General features: G+C 44.1%; 2 protein-coding genes across 9 annotated transcripts in view; both read right to left on the reverse strand.

The window, feature by feature from the left end:
• Nucleotides 1-12,070, reverse strand: part of trpm4a (transient receptor potential cation channel, subfamily M, member 4a) — a 39,986-nt gene extending 27,916 nt beyond the window's left edge. Inside the window, exons 1-6 of the mRNA XM_041778593.1 lie at nt 11,981-12,070; nt 3,021-3,082; nt 1,373-1,550; nt 1,108-1,288; nt 866-1,035; nt 425-602 (exon numbers count right to left, since the gene is read on the reverse strand). Of these exons, the coding sequence (XP_041634527.1) occupies nt 425-602; nt 866-1,035; nt 1,108-1,288; nt 1,373-1,550; nt 3,021-3,082; nt 11,981-12,070 (859 nt within the window). The remainder of the gene's footprint in view (nt 1-424; nt 603-865; nt 1,036-1,107; nt 1,289-1,372; nt 1,551-3,020; nt 3,083-11,980) is intronic.
• A 2,214-nt stretch (nt 12,071-14,284) lies between these two features.
• LOC121503372 (transient receptor potential cation channel subfamily M member 4-like) overlaps nt 14,285-22,083 on the reverse strand; it is an 85,071-nt gene continuing 77,272 nt past the window's right edge. For 6 of the 8 annotated variants that reach the window (XM_041777736.1, XM_041777738.1, XM_041777735.1 and 3 more), the window contains 3 exons: nt 20,494-20,557; nt 17,382-17,503; nt 14,285-15,205 (listed from right to left, as the gene is read on the reverse strand). In XM_041777736.1, coding sequence (XP_041633670.1) covers nt 15,163-15,205; nt 17,382-17,503; nt 20,494-20,557 — 229 coding nt within the window. In that variant the 3' untranslated portion in view covers nt 14,285-15,162. Of the gene's footprint in view, nt 15,206-17,377; nt 17,504-20,493; nt 20,558-22,083 lie in introns of those variants that run through there. The other 2 variants (XM_041777737.1, XM_041777742.1) reach the window with 2 other exon arrangements.

Below are 22,083 nucleotides of genomic sequence, written 5' to 3' on the forward strand. Positions count from 1 at the left end.
CTGTTATTTTAATGATCCACTCAATCAGAATTAAAACTTAAAATCAACCATGTCAGTGACATCAGAGAGGTGAATGAATCTGGTGATTACTGCATAAAAACAAAGGGAACGTTTTCATGCTTAAAAACACTGGCAGAGTTTCTTTATAACACCTGAAAACGCATGAAAATATTGGCAATATGTCTTTCTATTTCTGTTCTAAATTACATTAAAATATCGGCCGCTAACTCTGAGGGAGAGCTGAGGTCTTCTAGGAAACAGGGCTGAGTGGATGGAGCTGAAGCAGAGCGATGGAGAGGAGAAGTGCTTCCTTCATTTCTCTCCGGCTCTTTAACAGACAGTCCCACCTCTCCCTGCTCTGCACTGGCTTTGCCCTTTAGCTTCAGTTTCTTTATAAAAATCCTAAATCCACTCTCAGTCTCACCCCAGATGCCGGTGCGCTGATGGGAAATGTAGTCCTCCAGACTGGCCCTGAAGCCCGTCTCTCCCCCTCGACGGCCCACACTCCCATCATCCACCAGCAGGAAGGCCTGGCAGTTATTATCCAGGCAGCACGAGTCCCGGGACGTGTTCTGGACGTAGTAGCGTGCGGGAAAGCTGCCCTGAGGCCAGAAAACATCACTGAGGTCATTTCCTCTGTTTGAGTTTATAACAATGAGAACATACACCAAACAGGAGTCTTCACAGAGATGTTTTCTGTCTCATATTTACTCCTAAACACAGCTGGCAGAAGCAGGGCAAGGGTCCCAGGGTTCAGAGACTTATCCTGTTATTTTCCATCGGACTGTCCTGGATCTGGATCTGGATCTAAGGATGTGTTTCTGTTTCACTCAGAGTTTAGTAAAGTTTCAAACATCCTGCTTACCTGAGCGTTAACCAGCTGCTGCCTGTTATGAACCAGCCCCCACGGAGCCACGCCCACCGCTATCACCTTCTTCTGGGACAGGGCCGGAGCCGCCGCTCCGTGGTCCCTCACCGCCTCGCCCACACAGCGGGCCACGCCCTCCCTCAGCCCCCCCGTCAGGATCCACGCACCTATGGGGGAGGTTTTCATCAGTACTGTTTCCTTCCTCACACTCTTATCAGCCGCCATGATGGCGATGTTACCTGTGCTCTGAGCCGCTCTGACCAGCCCGTTCCTCAGGACGTCCCTCACCCACGGTTTGATCTTCTCCCTCCCCTCCCCCCCGACCACAGACACCACCAGGTTAGGGGAGGGGAGCCCCCAGTGAGCCGTCATCAGGGTGTAGATGATCTGAGGGGGCGTGTCACATGACAGACGGAGAAACTAGCGAGGAGAGAGAGCGAGGGCCCATTTAGACAAAGCCGTAACCGAGTTAACACCTAGAGAGGCGGAAGTATGGACGCTCACGTGGCTGTGTCTGCGTCCGGCCCCGGCGAACTCCAGCTCTCCGTAGGCGTCTGTGGGACACTCAGACGAGTGCTGTCTGCTGTCCCACTGAGTGACGATTGCCGCGCCGAAGAAGTCTCCTGTAGCCACCGAGTCATGATGCTCCCGAACGCCGCCACACTGGCACAGCGCCCCGTTACTGCAGGCACAAAAACACACCAACACTCACTAAGCTGAGGTTGATGAGTCTCATTACTGACAGATATTCAACAGTTTTAGAATATTTAATCCCCACGCAGCGTTCAGAGGCTCAGGTGACCTACCTTCAGTCTAAGATCTACATCAGGACGGCTCTGAGAGTCTAGAGCGAAGGCTCAGAGAATATTACAGCAGTTAAAGGAAGCCATGAGACTCAGCAAGCAAGATAGAGGTAGAGATAGCAAGATAAATCTGCTCTGGCTCTGAACGAAGGCGGACGCTTTTTTCCTCTTGCTCCCTCCCTGCCCTCATCTGCCCTGCTTGCTGCTCTTTGTCTTGTGCTGTCTCTGTCTGATCTATCGGAGCCTCTCTCCGCATTTCTCTCCAAAACCTAAAATATGGATTTGATCAGCTGGTCTCTCAACACAATTGACCAAATTTTCTCGACAAAGAGACTGGGTAAAGGAGAGCCCGCCTGCCCTGACGGTACGTTTGCAGCCGGATACACGATGGACTCCTGGGAGGAGTGGGGGATCGTGTGCCTGTCGATCCTTTCCGTTGAGGATGTTGAAGACGTGTACATAATTGGAATAACAGGTTTTCTGCTGTTTGGAGCTGGCAGCTTCCTGATCTATCGCAAAGTTCGGAGGACGTTGGCAGCACTTTTGGCAATTGAGAAGCTGCCCGTCATGACTGAGGGAATGTGCAGGGCTGTCAACACTCAGACTCAAGCGATATGCGAGCTAAATCGCAAACAGGATGTGATTTTTGAACTCCTTTGCAAGATGGATGCCAACTTGGAGAAGTTGTCAGCTCGGCTCAGCTGAATGGGCCACCGAATTCGGACATATTCGATGTAAAGCCACCGGGAGACTCAGAAAGACTCAAAGGCAGACGGAAAATTGCAGTGTCAGCCTGACCCAGAACAACTGTTATCTTCACTGGCTCCCTGAGATAACCAGACTTCCCAAGGCCAGTTGTCTCTCCACTCTCCTTGGTTGTTATGTGGACAAGATGCCCCCCCCCCCCCGTGAACTTTGTTTCTGGATCAGAACTCTACAAGGTCGTCTCCACGGCAACAGCCGTGTCTTCATCGCCTATATCAGACGGCAGAGACAATGGGTGGGACTGAGTGGAGATGAAGTACACGGGCTCACACATACGCACACACAGGACACATATAACACACACACCCCCTCCAACTCAACGCCTTCGTTTTTTTTCCAAATTCCACACTGTGCCCCCCCCATACAGGAGCCTAGTTTGGGAGTTGCTTTTTTTTCCCTCTTCCTTCCTCTTGTTCTCTTTTTCAGTTAAGTAAAAGGGGCGCTGCTCGTGTGGCAGCCCCGCAGTTCTCCCCCTCCTGTCCTCCCCCTGTTATGTGTCAATGTCTTTTTTATGTTTCTTGGACGGGATGTAACTGAAAGGCAATCCCCCCCCCCCTTCTTTCTGATTTTCTCTCAGAGATTACCTGAAGGAGTCTTCTACGAATGTGGAGCAGATCCTCTTCTTGATGATCTTTGGGATCCAGCTCTGTGGGAGAGAAGTCCGTCACATTTTAGAGCAGAGAAGAAGAAGACCGAGGATGAGGTAAATGTGATAAAGAGGCTGCAGAGATAACGCCATGGTCTCTCATAGAAGCAGCAGGGTTTGCTTCTGTTTGGACCAGAGTCCAGTTAGTGAGGGGCAAAACCAGATAGGATGGGACGGCGTGACCTTTGACACAGAACAGTGAGACAGACTAAGTCTGTTCAATCTGGAGGAATACAGACAGAGTTTGACTTTAGACTGGATCAGCTGATGTCTGCAGAAACTCATGGTTTCTGGATGGTATCTGTTACTCTATTATCACACACATTTACCTTCATTAACCCCCTCCTGCACACACCTGTGGATGATCAGAGCCCTGGAGCTTTAAACCTGTTTCTGCTTTAGTGATGTAATGACATTTCTCCTCCACCTGTCCTACATACCGCTCTGTGTTTGTCAAAGGGGACGGGGGGGCTCTATGATTCACCTGAGCACAATAAACCAGGTAACAAAGCAGAAACCAGGAAACCAGGGGGACAGGATGTCGATCTATAGGAGGGTCAGAGATCAGGTTACAACTGAGAGTCTGACTAGAGGAGGAGGAGGAGGAGGAGGAGGAGGAGGAGGAGGAGGAAGGGGGAAGATCTGCTTTCACAGATGCTTCATAAACTCTGTTAGTGGCGTTTACAGCAGGAACAAAGTCTAGAAAGTTTGGAGATTCATCTAAAGACTGAAGGAAGAGATGTTTGCAGTAGAGTAGAATTATTATTATTACTGTAAAGAAGGAAGGATCCTCCAGCTCTGAGAGCAGCTCTGACTGCATTCATGGCTCCAAACGTTCTTGGTATTTGGGTCTAAATGAAACCATGTGCTCCACAGATTTCCCAGGATCGTTCCCTTTTTCCTGGGAAAAGCGCCGTAAATGAAGCTGCAAGTAAACACAGCTCCGAGATAAAGATGTAATCAGAGAGACCACATCAGATCTGAGCAGGATGACAGGAATCAAGGTTTACAGGGAAGAAATCAACGGGGAACGCAGAGGAATTTAACCCTTTAGAGACGCTTCACCCTGAAAATGTCTCCACTGTTATTATTCATGGTTTTAGTCTCTTTAGCTCAGAGATTTCCTGAAGGTTTCAAAGCTAGAAAAATCCTGGTTTTCAGAGTTGTACCTGGACATTTCTAGTTTGATGACCAGACCAGACTGAGCCCAGACCCCCTCTCATTTCAGACTTAAGACTCTGATCATTAAAAACGTCCCTCTCTTCGGTCTAGGTCCTAAACTAAAGCCACTGTTTTGGTTTCAGGGATGAATCTCTCCTGATGAGATGGTAAGTTTTACATAATGAGGGAGAAAAGCGGTTAAAAGTGCCCTTTCTTTTTAGGCTTTAAATAATCCCAGAATGCTTAGAAGGTAGCTTGCAGTGTTACCCAGGAAGGCCAATTTAACCGCTTTTCTCCCTCGTTATGTGAAACTAATCCGTCCACCATGCAGCCCTATCTAAGTGTCAGGACCCAGAGTTTTTCAGCAGGAATCCAAACACCCATGGACATCAACCCCTGGTCCTTCAGAGCATGGAGCCAGCTCCACACTAACCTCAGCACCTCATCCCTGCAGCCATCTGGAGTTTTCTGAAGTGTAACATGGAGGGGATTCCAAGAGAACGCTGCAGATCAGACACGCCTCTCTGTGTCTGCAGGAATGTGTCTGAGTACAGAGAGGAATGTGCTCTGAGATCAGGAGATCTCACATGGAGAGGATTAAAGCTGCAGAAACACAGCCGTCATCAGCTGATGGACAGAACAGAACCTTTAAATCTACCGCTGTCATAAAGGCAGTCTGATGGTAGAGCCGGTACTGGATCCAGACTGGACCCACGTGTTCAGAATCCCGTCAGCAGGTCAAAGGGCGTCAGGAGGAGGCAGTTTCAGACTGATCCACAGAGAACCGAGAAATCCATGTTTATGGAGCAGCTGACTCAGAGGGCTCTAAAGCAGTGGTTCTCAACTGGTGGGTCCAGACCCAAAAAAGGGCCATCAGTGTCAGACTGTGGAGCACTTTGTAAACCAAGAAGAGCACAAGGAGGTTTGGATGACCCCTCTGGTTTTTAAGTCAAACACCCGTGGGTGCAAACGGGAGGGTACGCTCATTTTCCATCTAACAACATAGCGTACCATGAAAACTGTGCAGGGGAAAATAGGAAAGACTGAAAGACTTTCCACTAGGCAATGATTGGTTGATAGAGAGCTGAACGGTGTCTGCAAGTACTCCAGAACTCACCATGGACCTACGAGAACCTGAACGCTGACTCAGAGGTGCAAGAACTGAATGAATCTTTGATTTTTTATCCAGTCTTTAATGTGCTAGAAAAGTTCTGTGACTGTGGCGAAGATGGCCTAAGACTTAGGTCAGGCTTTCTGCCCTGTGGCTCCTTCCCTGCATGTCTCTCCCTCTCAGTGTCTGACTCTGTCCTGTCCCCGCGAGTAAAAGCTCAGAAATAACTCTAAAAGTCATGAAACCATCAGTTTTCATTTAGCTGAGCTGAAACCTGCTAGCGTCATTTATGGACACTTCAGCTGCCATCTCATTTATTTACAGTAACAAGCTACAACAGCACTAGACAGGAAGTCCTCGTATGAGGACACTGGGTCTGTTTACTGGTGAAAAGTAGGGGTGCGCCGATCGATTGGCCAAAATTGGAATCAGCGCAGATTTCCTTAATTTTGGAGGATTGGTGATTGGCCGATACTTAGAGAAGATCCGTGGATAAGATCGGTTTCATATGTACCTCTACCTACTAAAATGTGAAAAATGAAAGACTAAAGGAACTGATATAATTTAGATAGAGAGATAAGACTTTATTTTTTAATCTAGTAGTTTGGACAGCAATGCTCTAAACTTTCATTTATATTTGAGAGAACTACCTCATGTGAAGTTAAAACAACACGTTTGTATTGTTTCACAGTATTGTTCAATGTTTTCAATAAAATTAGATTGGAACATTGAAAGTGTATGCTGTCAGTTATAAAAAAAAGAATCAGTATCGGCCAAAATCCGAATCTGCAGGTCAGGCTTTTTAAAGATTGGTGATCGGTGATCGGCCAGAAGATTGCAATCCCTAGTGAAAAGTACAGAAATATAAGAAACCCAACAGTTTACAAGTAAAAATGCTATAAATGCTTACTGCATGTTGTTAAAATTAGTCTGCATTGATTTTTATTTGAAAGAGATATTTTCCAAAATTGTGGGAGTAAGCAAAGATTTTAGAGAATAAATACTCTTTTTTGTTCTTCAGGATATCTTTAACTCTTTTAGCATCAGCTTGGTACAATGGCCCATATTTTGGTACACAGTGGTGTCTTTCCTGTGTTATACAGTAAAATTCACATAATAAAAACCTCTATTGTTGTCATGGTGACATCCTTACAGGAAGTCTAAAACAGCAGACTGGTTAGGGTTAGATCAGACTGGATAAACTCTGGTTCTACTGCTGTCTGTCTGTGCTAATGTGAATCAGCAAAGACGAAGTTTTTAAAAAGTCTTTAAGTAAAGAGTTAGCGGTGGAGATAAGAGAGGAGGAGAGGAAAAATCTGAGGAATGAGAAGAACATTCATGTTGAGACACGACAGACAACTGCAGATGTACAGAAGAAGACAGACGGTCACAGCCAGTGATTCTACAGACGCTGAGGAGGAAGAGGAGGAGGACTGCTCCAACCTGCTCACACAGCCCTTTCAGGCTGTTTACATCCAGGAGGCGGAGCCTCATCTCTGTCTCTGATTGGTCCTTTTATTCCTTCACAATGAAAATTCCTCAATTCACTGATCAGCTGATAGATGTTTCCTGATCAGCTGATAGTCGTTCACTGATCAGCTGATAGATGTTTCCTGATCAGCTGATAGATGTTCACTGATCAGCTGATAGATGTTTCCTGATCAGCTGATAGATGTTTCCTGATCAGCTGATAGATGTTCACTGATCAGCTGATAGATGTTTCCTGATCAGCTGATAGATGTTTCCTGATCAGCTGATAGATGTTCCCTGATCAGCTGATAGATGTTTCCTGATCAGCTGATAGATGTTTCCTGATCAGCTGATAGATGTTTCCTGATCAGCTGATAGATGTTCCCTGATCAGCTGATAGGTGTTCACTGATCAGCTGATAGTCGTTCACTGATCAGCTGATAGATGTTCACTGATCAGCTGATAGATGTTCACTGATCAGCTGATAGATGTTCACTGATCAGCTGATAGTCGTTCACTGATCAGCTGATAGATGTTCACTGATCAGCTGATAGATGTTCACTGATCAGCTGATAGATGTTCACTGATCAGCTGATAGATGTTCCCTGATCAGCTGATAGATGTTCACTGATCAGCTGATAGATGTTTCCTGATCAGCTGATAGATGTTTCCTGATCAGCTGATCCCTCACAGTAAACAGCTAAACTGTGAAAGAATTTGAATCACTGTAAGAATTAAACTCAGACATATTTCTGGTTTCGGAGTAGTTCGTGTAAATAATGCTGATGTAAGTGAGATAACTCTTCGTGTTGTTCCTTTAATAGAGAAAGATGAATAAGGTGTCAGAAATAAGGATTCACGTCTCCTTTAAACCCCGGTACAGTCATCCTTCAGTGTGGATGTCCTCTATCCTGTCACTATAACATAAATAAGTGTGCATGGAGGCTCCGCTCTGATTTCAACAATAGGCAGATCTCTAATATTCATAACTTCACAGTCATTCATCTGTTTATGTCAGGAAAATAAAGACTCTTTAACCAGCCAGGCTGCAGACAGTCCTGAGTCTCCACTGAGTCTCTGATAAAGAAAAGCTCCTGCTCTCCAGAGCCAACAGAAAACGTCCCTCCTTCTCTCTGTGTGATATTGATCTTGGTGTGATGCGATTGCTTCCAGGCATAACATCACCACCCAAAACAAACCTGCTCCATCATTACAACATCAGACAACAGAAGCTGTTAGAATAACTGAGGAGCTGCTTTATAAACCAGGATTTATGTCCTCTGGAAAATGACCAAAACACCCACACACGCTGACAGAAATCTCTCTAAATGAGCCTAGTACAGTGGCCTACAAAGACAAAAAGGCTGCAGCGTGCTAAAGGGGTGAACAAGCTGCAGGTTAGCAAAGAAATGCACAAAGAAATGAACACCAAACAGACAAAATCCAGAAAGCAGAGCAACAACCCTGCAAAAACAAATATCCCTGGATTATTACACTCTTCATATTCCCTTAAACCAAACACCGGCACATATCTGAGATTATTGATGATATAGATATAATTAATAATATTTGCTCTTCTATTGTTGTCATCTAACTGCTCCATCCTTTAACAGTGCAAACATTTCCTCTGTTCCTCTGTCAGAGGAGACTGAAATGTCCATACACAAAGGTGTGTCATTAAAATCTCATGTTTCAGGTGAATGAAGGCCTGTTGGTGGATGACTTCAGCGTCCAGAACATCTGTTTACCAGCCTCACATGTTTCTGAGATTAGACAGCCTGGAGGCAAAAAGCCTCAACCACAAACAAAGATGGCCGTCTCTGAACTACAGCATGATGGAGAGACAGAGACAGAAAAAAACCTTCAAACCCTTAGAATAAGTTAATGAGGATTACCGTAAACCTTATAATAAACGCACCTCTTCTTCTAATGTAACCATAAACCTTCCAATAAACACACCTCTTTTCCTAGCCTTACTGTAAACTAATAAAGGCATCTCTGTTCCTAGTGTTACCGTAAACCTTATAATAGAGCATCTCTGTTCCTAGTGTTACCATAAACCTTCTAATAGAGCATCTCTGTTCCTAGTGTTACCATAAACCTTCTAATAGAGCATCCCTGTTCCTAGTGTTACCATAAACCTTCTAATAGAGCATCTCTTTTCCTAGTGTTACCGTAAACCTTATCATAAAACATCTCTGTTCCTAGTGTTACCGTAAACCTTCTAATAAAGCATCCCTGTTCCTAGTGTTACCATAAACCTTATCATAAAACATCTCTGTTCCTAGTGTTACCATAAACCTTCTAATAGAGCATCTCTTTTCCTAGTGTTACCGTAAACCTTCTAATAGAGCATCTCTTTTCCTAGTGTTACCGTAAACCTTATCATAAAACATCTCTGTTCCTAGTGTTACCGTAAACCTTCTAATAAAGCATCCCTGTTCCTAGTGTTACCATAAACCTTATCATAAAACATCTCTGTTCCTAGTGTTACCATAAACCTTCTAATAGAGCATCCCTGTTCCTAGTGTTACCATAAACCTTCTAATAGAGCATCTCTTTTCCTAGTGTTACCTTAAACCTTCTAATAAAACATCTCTGTTCCTAGTGTTACCATAAACCTTATCATAAAACATCTCTGTTCCTAGTGTTACCATAAACCTTCTAATAGAGCATCCCTGTTCCTAGTGTTACCATAAACCTTCTAATAGAGCATCTCTTTTCCTAGTGTTACCTTAAACCTTCTAATAAAGCATCTCTGATCCTAGTGTTACCATAAACCTTATCATAAAACATCTCTTTTCCTAGTGTTACCGTAAACCTTATCATAAAACATCTCTGTTCCTAGTGTTACCGTAAACCTTCTAATAAAGCATCCCTGTTCCTAGTGTTACCGTAAACCTTATCATAAAACATCTCTGTTCCTAGTGTTACCGTAAACCTTCTAATAAAGCATCCCTGTTCCTAGTGTTACCGTAAACCTTATCATAAAACATCTCTGTTCCTAGTGTTACCGTAAACCTTCTAATAAAGCATCCCTGTTCCTAGTGTTACCATAAACCTTATCATAAAACATCTCTGTTCCTAGTGTTACCATAAACCTTCTAATAGAGCATCTCTTTTCCTAGTGTTACCGTAAACCTTCTAATAGAGCATCTCTTTTCCTAGTGTTACCGTAAACCTTATCATAAAACATCTCTGTTCCTAGTGTTACCGTAAACCTTCTAATAAAGCATCCCTGTTCCTAGTGTTACCATAAACCTTATCATAAAACATCTCTGTTCCTAGTGTTACCATAAACCTTCTAATAGAGCATCCCTGTTCCTAGTGTTACCATAAACCTTCTAATAGAGCATCTCTTTTCCTAGTGTTACCTTAAACCTTCTAATAAAGCATCTCTGATCCTAGTGTTACCATAAACCTTCTAATAAAGCATCCCTGTTCCTAGTGTTACCGTAAACCTTATCATAAAACATCTCTTTTCCTAGTGTTACCGTAAACCTTATCATAAAACATCTCTGTTCCTAGTGTTACCGTAAACCTTCTAATAAAGCATCCCTGTTCCTAGTGTTACCGTAAACCTTATCATAAAACATCTCTGTTCCTAGTGTTACTCCAAACCTTCTAATAAAGGCCCTTCAGACTGAAGGAAAGAAAAGAATCATGACAATAAAGATTTATTTGTTTTTCCTGTAATGCTGAGTTTTTCTTTATAACAGGATATGTTGAGAACATTTTAGGGATTTTCTTCAAACTTTACTTAAAGGTTCCCTATGACTCGAGGATAAACTGCAGATTGGAGGTCAAAGGTCAGTGCTTTCAGTGTGTGGTCATTGAAAATCTCACAGGAATATTACCATCAGGAGGTTCGTCTAGTTTTGTTTTAGTTTTTAAAGGTAGAACACTGAAACATCCGACGTGTCTGTGAGGTCTTCTGTGGAGTTTTTCTTGTTTTCCTCAGAATCATACAGATTAAAAAGCCCGGGGCTGTTCATGTCTGAACTGGCTCAGCAGCTCCTACAGATCCTCAAATATGACTTCTTTACATTTGACACTTTTAACTGATCCATTTAACTCCTTTATTTATTTAACTCCTTTATTTAACTCTTGTTGATCTGACCCCCCTCATTAGAATAAAGGAGATGTTTTAGAAACAGGGTATTTAAGGGGATAAATTATTCTGACAACCTCAGCAAACAGAAACATCACTGATGCCTTTGTTTAGACAGCATGTAGGAGTTTGTCGTTATCTTTGCCCAATATGAGGTGTCAGACTTGTTTTAATTTTTATGGTGTCAAACAGGTTTTAATATGGTTTGATTTACAGCACAATAGCATTACCAGTCTTTCTTTTATCCAGTCCTCATTTACATCAACATACTGGTTTGGTTTCTGCATGAGAATGCTGGAGGAACTCTGAGTGTTTCTGTATCTTTCTGCACTTGTGTCTGAACAATTCTGTAAGAACTTAAAATACGATAAAATTATCAAAGTGTCTGTTTCTGCAACATACAGAACAAAAACATAGTTTCTGAATGTTTCTGCACAAAATGGCTCAAAAGTATCATCAACATTTTTGAGTGTTTCTGACTAAAGTCTCACACAACCGTTGGCAGTACCCTGGTACTTTTTCACATTTTCTTTCAAGAAAATATTGTCAATATTTCTGTCCTGATATCTTGAAAAAAAAAACTGCAGATGTTCAGAGCAATGTGAAAATTGGACAGAAACATTGGCAACATGAAGAGAGGTTGGTGAAGCTGAAGAAGAGCCAGCGTTTGTGTGTAATTTAGAGAGTCAGAGTTTAGCTGGAACTTTTTCTACTGGATAATGATCAATGATCAGGTCCTGATCAGGTCCTGGGTTAGTAGGAGCTGAACTTTTTAAGCTGTGCTATCAAACGGGCTTCAGTCTGGTTTAATTTTTATTTTAATCATATTAAAGTTTATTATTCTGGGATTGTGACAGTCATGTCTTATTTCTTCACAGTAAAAATCTGCAGATATAAACCTTCAATATCAATCAGCTGAAAAACATCCAGATGTGACGTTTTGATCAGTATCACCCTACTCTAGACTGGTCTCAGAGATCCTCCTTTAAACACCAGAACCCCCACCCCTGTAGTTTATAGACCGACCTGTCCAGGTGACACGTACCTGATCTTTCTCCTTCTTGCTCCCGGCCTTCCCCCCTCCTCCTCCTCCTCCTCCTCCTCCTCCTCCGTTCTCCCTCTCCTGCTCCTTCATCCCTCTCGGCTCGGCTGCAGCCTGACTCTGCTCACAGGGATAAGGTTCAGCTACTCCTCCTGCAGCTCCGCCCACAGTCTCGTCTTAGCTCCGCCCACGCAGCACTGGGGGAGGGAAGGAGGGATGAAGCCCCTCCCACTGACTCCACCTCTGTCCCACCAGGTTCATTCCTCACATTCTCTCAGAGGTACAAACACAGAAACAGCTCAGCGGTCATGTGACCTCAGACGGCTTCAATCACAGATAATTCTGCATTTATTCATATATTTAAAGGCATTCATATCGTCCAATCAGCTGGAGCTCTGCTCCACATGGCAGAAGAAAGTGACATCATTGTTTGTCTTTAAGTTTTAAAAATCCAACAATCAAAGATTTCATCTCTAATCAATCCTCTGATCATCAGTGAAAGAGTTAATGATGCTGTATATCACACACCTGTCAGGTAGCCATGTTTGTCTGCAGTTGAACAGGAGGCATGCTGGGACTTCAAAGCGGTCTAATAGTGGGACGGTCTACACTGAGAGAGCCCCCCCCCCCCAGTCATTTCCTGAACAGGAAGTCCTTGAGCTGAGGATGTCTCAGGTCTGACGGCTCCTCCTGGAGAACAGAAATGTCTATTTTTAAGAGGTGAGGATGGTTTTAGGAGCTGCATGTTCAAACTTTAGATTCAGCCTGTGAACCTGTTCAGGATCTAGTCTCCAGTGTTCTGGACCAAAGTAGACCGTCTGCAGGAGTGGACTTGGACTTCTGTAGCACCTTTCATGAGACCCAATGTCGCTTTACAGAAGAGTGGGAAACAAGACAACACAAAAGACAAACACTAAGTTGAGTGTATGTAGGGAGAATCAAACAGGCTCCTCCTCTACTGTTTTATGTGCGGTGCAGTAGTTTGATATACAAAATGTAGTAAATTGCCCGTTATTGTGAGTCTAGGACTATTCTAACCCCCGTGATATCAAACAGACGTTAGTATTGTGTGATCTGATTCTTATTAAAGTTAGACATCCTGGTATCACAACAACCGTAACGTTCATCAGTAATAAAGTGTTCCAATGTTTTTTAAAAACACATTTATGTTTCAGACTTCCTCTGACAGTTTGGTGTAAACTCTTGATGTCTGTTTCTCTGCAGAGATGATGAAGACTTCAACCCTCCATCTCTGTTTGGAGCCGGACTGTGAGATTAAGGAGACAGAACAGGAAACAGTCGCTGATAATCAGGAAACAGCTTCCTGCCGTTTCTTCTTGTAATAACCCAGCGAGGAGGCGGAGCTTCAGCAGATGTTTGGTGGTTTCCCTCTGAGGACTGAAGTCTTCACACATTCTCAGAAACTGTTTAGGAATAAATGAAGCCTTAACATCTCTGTGGAAGACACTGATGGTCTATAGAGACCTGGACCTACAGAGACCAACTGAACCTACAGAGACCTGCTGAACCTACAGAGACCTGCTGAACCTACAGAGACCTGCTGAACCTACAGAGACCTGCTGAACCTACAGAGACCTGCTGAACCTACAGAGACCTACTGAACCTACAGAGACCTGCTGAACCTACAGAGACCTACTGAACCTACAGAGACCTGCTGAACCTACAGAGACCTACTGAACCTACAGAGACCTGCTGAACCTACAGAGACCTGCTGAACCTACAGAGACCTACTGAACCTACAGAGACCTGCTGAACCTACAGAGACCTGCTGAACCTACAGAGACCTACTGAACCTACAGAGACCTGCTGAACCTACAGAGACCTACTGAACCTACAGAGACCTGCTGAACCTACAGAGACCTACTGAACCTACAGAGACCTGCTGAACCTACAGAGACCTACTGAACCTACAGAGACCTACTGAACCTACAGAGACCTACTGAACCTACAGAGACCTACTGAACCTACAGAGACCTGCTGAACCTACAGAGACCTGCTGAACCTACAGAGACCTGCTGAACCTACAGAGACCTACATCTCTGAGCCCCTCCCTGGTGTGTGTAAGAATGAGCCTGCTGCATTTTAGAAAGAACAGAGAGAAGCTGTGTCAACCCTTGAGACTCACCTACTGGGTCTTGTGTGGTCGGAAGAAAAAAAACTCCTGCAATGAATTTACGTCACAATAATTCCACAAAACCAGAAATAAATGAAATCCTCAAAAGTGTGTAAGGTTAATCCAGAAGTTTTGTTGACAAAATCCAACCAAGAACTAAAATTGGGGTTTAAAAACCTTTTTATTTTGACAAAGCTTTAGCAAAAATATGTACCACAAAATACTCAAAAAATTCAAAAATAAACCTGAGTTGATTAGACTCAGTAAATTTCACTGAGGAGTACAGGCATCAACAGCAAAGAGAAATGGATTTTATGAAAATTTAAATGATTACATGAATGAAAAAGGATTTAAAAGTCCATTTAAAGCAAAAACAAACATATTGGTTCAACATTAGAATCTAAGTACCAAAAATTCAAAATGGTTAAAAACTCACGGGTTGAAACCACAAAAGATAGCTCTTGGTTAAATTTAGTTCTCCATCCTGGACCACAGAGACCGTCTATTCTGATCTGATCTGATCTGACGAGAGCAAAATACCAGCATGAGCCTCCCTGACTTTAAGAGCCCTTGGGTAGTACTTGTTAGCTTCTATTCATGCCCTCTTTTGTAGAGGGGTTTCCTTTCCACTCACAAGTAGCAACGACCCTTAACTGGTTTGTTCACTGATAGGAGTTATCACCGATCGCCCACAGAAGATTTCAGGACCAAAGAACAGGTACACGCCAATCAGAACCTATGGTTAGACTCTGCACGAGAGCCCCAACAGGAAATTTGAGGCCTTTTGATAAGGTATGCTAGGTGGTTTCACCTCGTCTTGTCTCCATTATATAGTATCATGTGTACAAAAAGGAGAATCTCTTCACACTTCTGCGAGTCGCAATGTTTTTTTTGTTTTTTTGTTTTTTTTTTTAATAAAGCATGTAAAATAACACCATGCATAATTACAGGGTCCTCATCAGAGAGATGTATGAAGTCGACTCTAAACATCTCCCGTCTCTTCAGAAACCATCGTTTCCTCACAGCAGGGGTCCATCTGCTCCTCTGAGCTCTAGGTAGAGGTGGAAGAATGAAGAGGGTTGTTGTTGGAGTCTCTGAAATAATAAAAACATCCAAAGTAGCTGGATGAGTTTATCGTCCACACAGAACAGAAACAGATGTCGACCTCTTCTTAGTGGATCTGACATGTGAGGGGAGCGAACACACCTGAGCACGGTACAAACAGTCGTACAAGAAGGAAACCTCTCCGAGGTCGTTTTCACACCTGATAGTCCGGGGGACTATTGTGACGTTTTGGAACGGAAATGACAACATTGTTGCTCTTTCCTTTGGTTTGGTTCGCATTCACACTGCTCTCTTGGTCAGACAGACCAAACCGTCTGAACACCTACAACCTCTGCCTGTTAGGGGCGCTGTCGTCACAAACAGCGACCAAGAAGAAAAGAATGCGTAGACGAAGAGGAAACCGGAAATCCACCTCCTTCTGCCGGTCTTTTTTTCCACATACACAATGGAAAAAAACAGAATTTACGCTGTCTTAGGGTTTCTGCTTTTGCAACGGGACATTACAAGCAGCCAGCGAGGCGGTGAGCTGTCCAGCATGTTGTTCTTAACATGAGACGAATAAACGTCTATGACGTGTTGCTATGGCTACACAGACGCCAAGCGAGGTACCGACATGTATTTGAGTGTATTAAATCACATATAAATCCGTATATCATTACCTTTTATGCCACTTCCTGCCTTTGGTTCACAAGTTGGTCCGCTTTGCTTTCACACCTCAAACGAACCGCACCAGGGTTCGTTTGGAAGCGGGCCAAGACCCCCCGATGTCAAGTGGACCAGAGTCCGCTTGTTTGGTCCACACCAGAGTTCATGTGAGCTTTCACACCACTCCAAACGAACTGGACTATCCAGGAACACGGACCAGAGTTTGGTTAAAGCGGACCGAACAGCTCTGGTGTGAATGCGCCCTGAGGATCTCACCTACAGATCAGGTCACTGAGGAAGTCCAGAAGCCCTGCAGGCTGTGGACACGTTAGATATTATAGTGATATTAGAAAATCTCAGGACGTTAATCAAGTATTCTCAGCAGCGTTTTTGTAGCGTGCATTCTTCGTTACTTTAGTAATATGAGCTCTTTCTTATTTATCGTCCTCTGGGCCCGTCTCTCTGCTGTGTTTATGTCTGTGAATGTGGAGGTCTGTCATATTCAGTCGGTGACGCTGCCCGCTCTGATCGCTCCAGAAGACTGCAGCGCTACAGTCCTCATGTTGACTCCACACACTTGAGGATTATCTGGACAACTGTCTGGTTTTTCTTTTGGTAAATTTGACTAATTTTCAGAAACTATAAGAGCGACAGAAGAGAGCCAGACAACACAGAACAAAGCAATGACATTATGACAGGACAGCACGGGGACCAGGACCAGGACCAGGACCAGAACCAGGACCAGCTGTGGAACGTCACATAAGCAGTTTAACATCCACACAAAGACAGAGATCCACAGAGTTCTAGGATTATTTCACCATTTTCCTAGAAGGAAGGAGGGTGATGGGATTCACTAAACAAACAAAACAATAAGAGAGGAATGATAATTTCAGTCAGCTCCTTCAGTTTTTTCCCTTTAAATAATTATTTTTATGAGCTGGGATTCCAACCACAAATTAATCCGTCCCGCCTGGTCAGTGGACAGACTGGCAGATTTAGAAAAACTGTGTAGTTCCCTTCAGTTTAGCACAGAGGCTTTCTATTGGTCTAAGACAAAACCTGAGCTCAGGACTGAGACCAGCTGGTGTGAGGCCAGCTCAAGTCCACATCCCAGTCCGTGGATCCTCACTGGTTTTAGTCAGAACTAACTGGTCTGTAGAGGACAGATCTCACTGGTTTAAAATAAAAAATCAGAACCAGAAAGCTTCATATTCTTCATGTGTTGTAGAATGATAGAAAATGAACATAAACCTTTTCATTCCTGTTTATTCAGTCCTTAATCTGAACAGATCCAGTCAGTTGATCATTCTTTACTGTGCTCAGCTCAAATTACACAAACTCAGTCTGTAGAGAAAGTTCACAGCGTAACAGTCCAGCATACAAACCTGTTCAGCAGGACAACATCCATCTCTAAATGTCAAAAAATATATGGTATAAATGTATAACCCCTCACCTCCAGTATTCTAGATTTATCTAGCATTAATTAAAACTACAGCCCCCACACACAAACACACCTTTTCTAGTTTTATCTAGTATTAATACAAGTTACTACTCACCTACTGTCTAGATAAGTTCTGAGTAGAGTTGGTCTGAGGAGGCATACATCCAGTCTGACACAGAGCCTCAGTAATCCTGGAGAGGGCATCACAGCAGAAAGACGAGCGCTGAGCAAGCTCCGCCAGCTGCATAGAAACCAGAGACAGAGCAGTCAGAAACCAGAAATAAACTAGTCTGCTGGTTAGAGAAGAGTCTAACTCTAAGGCCCCGTCCACACGGAGAAGAAAAGATATATTGCCGTTTCTTTTTGAAAAGGTTTTTCATAAAGACGGGATCATTTCAGGAAATATCCGTGTCAACAAAGAACCACTGAAAACGCTGTAGTGCAAGCCTGAACGTGGCGCTGTATTGCACCATGTACAAATATCTCTGATACAGCCTCTGAGAACAGCCTGACCTCCAGCATTGACCTTCTGTGGCTTACCCTCCTTAAATATCTCTGATACAGCCTCTGAGAACAGCCTGACCTCCAGCATTGACGTTCTGTGGCTTACCCTCCTCAAATATCTCTGATACAGCCTCTGAGAACAGCCTGACCTTTAGCATTGACCTTCTGTGGCTTACCCTCCTTAAATATCTCTGATACAGCCTCTGAGAACAGCCTGACCTTTAGCATTGACCTTCTGTGGCTTACGCTCCTCAAATATCTCTGATACAGCCTCTGAGAACAGCCTGACCTTTAGCATTGACCTTCTGTGGCTTACCCTCCTTAAATATCTCTGATACAGCCTCTGAGAACAGCCTGACCTTTAGCATTGACCTTCTGTGGCTTACGCTCCTTAAATATCTCTGATACAGCCTCTGAGAACAGCCTGACCTTTAGCATTGACCTTCTGTGGCTTACCCTCCTTAAATATCTCTGGTACAGCCTCTGAGAACAGCCTGACCTTTCAGCAGTGACCTTCTGTGGCTTACCCTCCTTAAATATCTCTGATACAGCCTCTGAGAACAGCCTGACCTTTCAGCAGTGACCTTCTGTGGCTTACCCTCCTTAAATATCTCTGATACAGCCTCTGAGAACAGCCTGACCTTTCAGCAGTGACCCTCTGTGGCTTACCCTCCTTAAATATCTCTGATACAGCCTCTGAGAACAGCCTGACCTTTCAGCAGTGACCTTCTGTGGCTTACCCTCCTTAAATATCTCTGATACAGCCTCTGAGAACAGCCTGACCTTTCAGCAGTGACCCTCTGTGGCTTACCCTCCTTAAATATCTCTGATACAGCCTCTGAGAACAGCCTGACCTCCAGCAGTGACCCTTTGTGGCTCACCCTCCTTAAATATCTCTGATACAGCCTCTGAGAACAGCCTGACCTTTCAGCAGTGACCCTCTGTGGCTCACCCTCCTTAAATATCTCTGATACAGCCTCTGAGAACAGCCTGACCTCCAGCAGTGACCCTCTGTGGCTTACCCTCCTTAAATATCTCTGATACAGCCTCTGAGAACAGCCTGACCTCCAGCAGTGACCCTCTGTGGCTTACCCTCCTTAAATATCTCTGATACAGCCTCTGAGAACAGCCTGACCTCCAGCAGTGACCCTCTGTGGCTTACCCTCCTTAAATATCTCTGATACAGCCTCTGAGAACAGCCTGACCTCCAGCAGTGACCCTCTGTGGCTTACCCTCCTTAAATATCTCTGATACAGCCTCTGAGAACAGCCTGACCTCCAGCAGTGACCCTCTGTGGCTTACCCTCCTCAAATATCTCTGATACAGCCTCTGAGAACAGCCTGACCTTTCAGCAGTGACCCTCTGTGGCTTATCCTCCTTAAATATCTCTGATACAGCCTCTGAGAACAGCCTGACCTCCAGCAGTGACCCTCTGTGGCTTACCCTCCTTAAATATCTCTGATACAGCCTCTGAGAACAGCCTGACCTCCAGCAGTGACCCTCTGTGGCTTACCCTCCTTAAATATCTCTGATACAGCCTCTGAGAACAGCCTGACCTTTCAGCAGTGACCTTCTGTGGCTCACCCTCCCTGTGGAGGGTGTCAGTGATTGTCCTGTGGACAGTAGTCCAGTCAGCAGTCTTCCCCATGATTGTGGTTGTGTGAACTGAATTAAATTGAGAGAATGAAGGCTCAGGAAACCTTTACAGGCGTTTTGAGGACTGAAGATAGAGATGTGAATCTTTAAGTATCTCAAAATTTGATTCTGATTCTGGGGCCACTATCTCATTCAGAATCATTCAAACGTATTCCCAATACACAACACATTTTCTTTTTCTTATAAAGAGGTGATCTTTTCAGCCTCTGCTCCAGTCCTCTCTCTGTGTTATTATTTGACATTTAAAATCTTGAGTAAATGTGCTGAAAATAATGCTTTTTTAGCATAATTGTAGAGTTTTTTAACCGTCTAATTGCAATAATAGCAAAGAAAACAGTCATTTGTGCTTAAATTGCTAAATATTTCAATATAAATAAAAAGTTCGGGCTAAAGCAGGAAAGGTATTTATTAGAAAGGAAACCTTCACTGACAAGGGAGAGCAGCAGGTGTTATGTTTAAACTTGCGACTGTGTTATCTGGTGTCTCTTCAGCCGAAAGTGTCAGTGGTTGTTCTAGTTAAAAACTGTTGAATCACTCAACATTCAGTCTGATGTCTAAGAAATGCTAAGAAGATATGAATATAATGAAAAACTAAACAGAGGGGCTCTTTAACTTTTAAATATTTGAGATTCACCAGTTAACACGGTCACTGGTTTAACCATAACACTTTTGGAGAAACAGGATGTGCTGAGTAACTCAGGGCTCCACAGTGTAGGCAGTATGTCAGTGTATTAGGCACAGCACTGTAAACATTACGGCTACTAAGAGCTAGCGCTGCTAACGCTAACAGTGCAGCTGACCTCCCCTACACCTCCTGCTGCACATACGTGTGTAAAACACACATGTAAGTATGTCCACTTAGGTTTCCGTACATCACTTTTGCCAGTTTTTCTGTCTCTGTTAACCACGTTTGTCTCGACTCACCAGTGAGAAGCAGTGATTTCAGAGAGAGGAAGTGAGTCCTTCCTGGTTCAAAGCATATCTCTGAATGAAATAATGAAGCCTCCATATCTCTGGCCCTGATGGCACATGTAAAGCTCCTGGTTATGAATAAGTCAAAGTATTTCTGACCTCAGACTTGAGCCTGCGGTTTTGGTCACGGATCTCTGCCATCTGCTTCAGCATGCTGTCCACCCTGCAGAGAGACAGAGAGTCCAGGATTTCATTATAAAATAACAGAAGGAAGGGAATGTTAGGAAATTGAGAGTCTAGAGGAGAAACCACTGATGATTAAACTCCCTATAGAACTATTATCAGGTGGCGCCCTCCAGTGGCCAGAGGGTTTGTTGATTACAGTTCAATCAGAACCTCCTTCACTTTCTCAGTTTTATGTTTGATCCTGATGCTAAAAACATTAAAATTCATTTTCTTATTCATTTGCACTCAGAACCCATCACACCAAAGAGAAACCAGAACGTTAGAAAAACTCTAACAACTCTGGAAATTTAAGCTCAGGATCCTCTGATCTTTGCTGCAATGTTTCTACAGCTTCAATGGACTGATGATAAACCTGGACCAGGACCAGACTGATGATAAACCTGGACCAGGACCAGACTGATGATAAACCTGGACCAGGACCAGACTGATGATAAACCTGGACCAGGACCAGACTGATGATAAACCTGGACCAGGACCAGACTGATGATAAACCTGGACCAGGACCAGACTGATGATAAACCTGCATCAGGACCAGACTGATGATAAACCTGGACCAGGACCAGACTGATGATAAACCTGCATCAGGACCAGACTGATGATAAACCTGGACCAGGACCAGACTGATGATAAACCTGGACCAGGACCAGACTGATGATAAACCTGCATCAGGACCAGACTGATGATAAACCTGGACCAGGACCAGACTGATGATAAACCTGGACCAGGACCAGACTGATGATAAACCTGCATCAGGACCAGACTGATGATAAACCTGGACCAGGACCAGACTGATGATAAACCTGGACCAGGACCAGACTGATGATAAACCTGGACCAGGACCAGACTGATGATAAACCTGGACCAGGACCAGACTGATGATAAACCTGGACCAGGACCAGACTGATGATAAACCTGGACCAGGACCAGACTGATGATAAACCTGCATCAGGACCAGACTGATGATAAACCTGGACCAGGACCAGACTGATGATAAACCTGGACCAGGACCAGACTGATGATAAACCTGCATCAGGACCAGACTGATGATAAACCTGGACCAGGACCAGACTGATGATAAACCTGCATCAGGACCAGACTGATGATAAACCTGGACCAGGACCAGACTGATGATAAACCTGGACCAGGACCAGACTGATGATAAACCTGCATCAGGACCAGACTGATGATAAACCTGGACCAGGACCAGACTGATGATAAACCTGGACCAGGACCAGACTGATGATAAACCTGCATCAGGACCAGACTGATGATAAACCTGGACCAGGACCAGACTGATGATAAACCTGGACCAGGACCAGACTGATGATAAACCTGCATCAGGACCAGACTGATGATAAACCTGGACCAGGACCAGACTGATGATAAACCTGGACCAGGACCAGACTGATGATAAACCTGGACCAGGACCAGACTGATGATAAACCTGCATCAGGACCAGACTGATGGTAGACCTGGACAGGAAAGGGGGCATCATAGAGGGAA

This window comes from Cheilinus undulatus, linkage group 21, assembly GCF_018320785.1.
Source record: "Cheilinus undulatus linkage group 21, ASM1832078v1, whole genome shotgun sequence".
Taxonomy (NCBI): domain Eukaryota; kingdom Metazoa; phylum Chordata; class Actinopteri; order Labriformes; family Labridae; genus Cheilinus; species Cheilinus undulatus.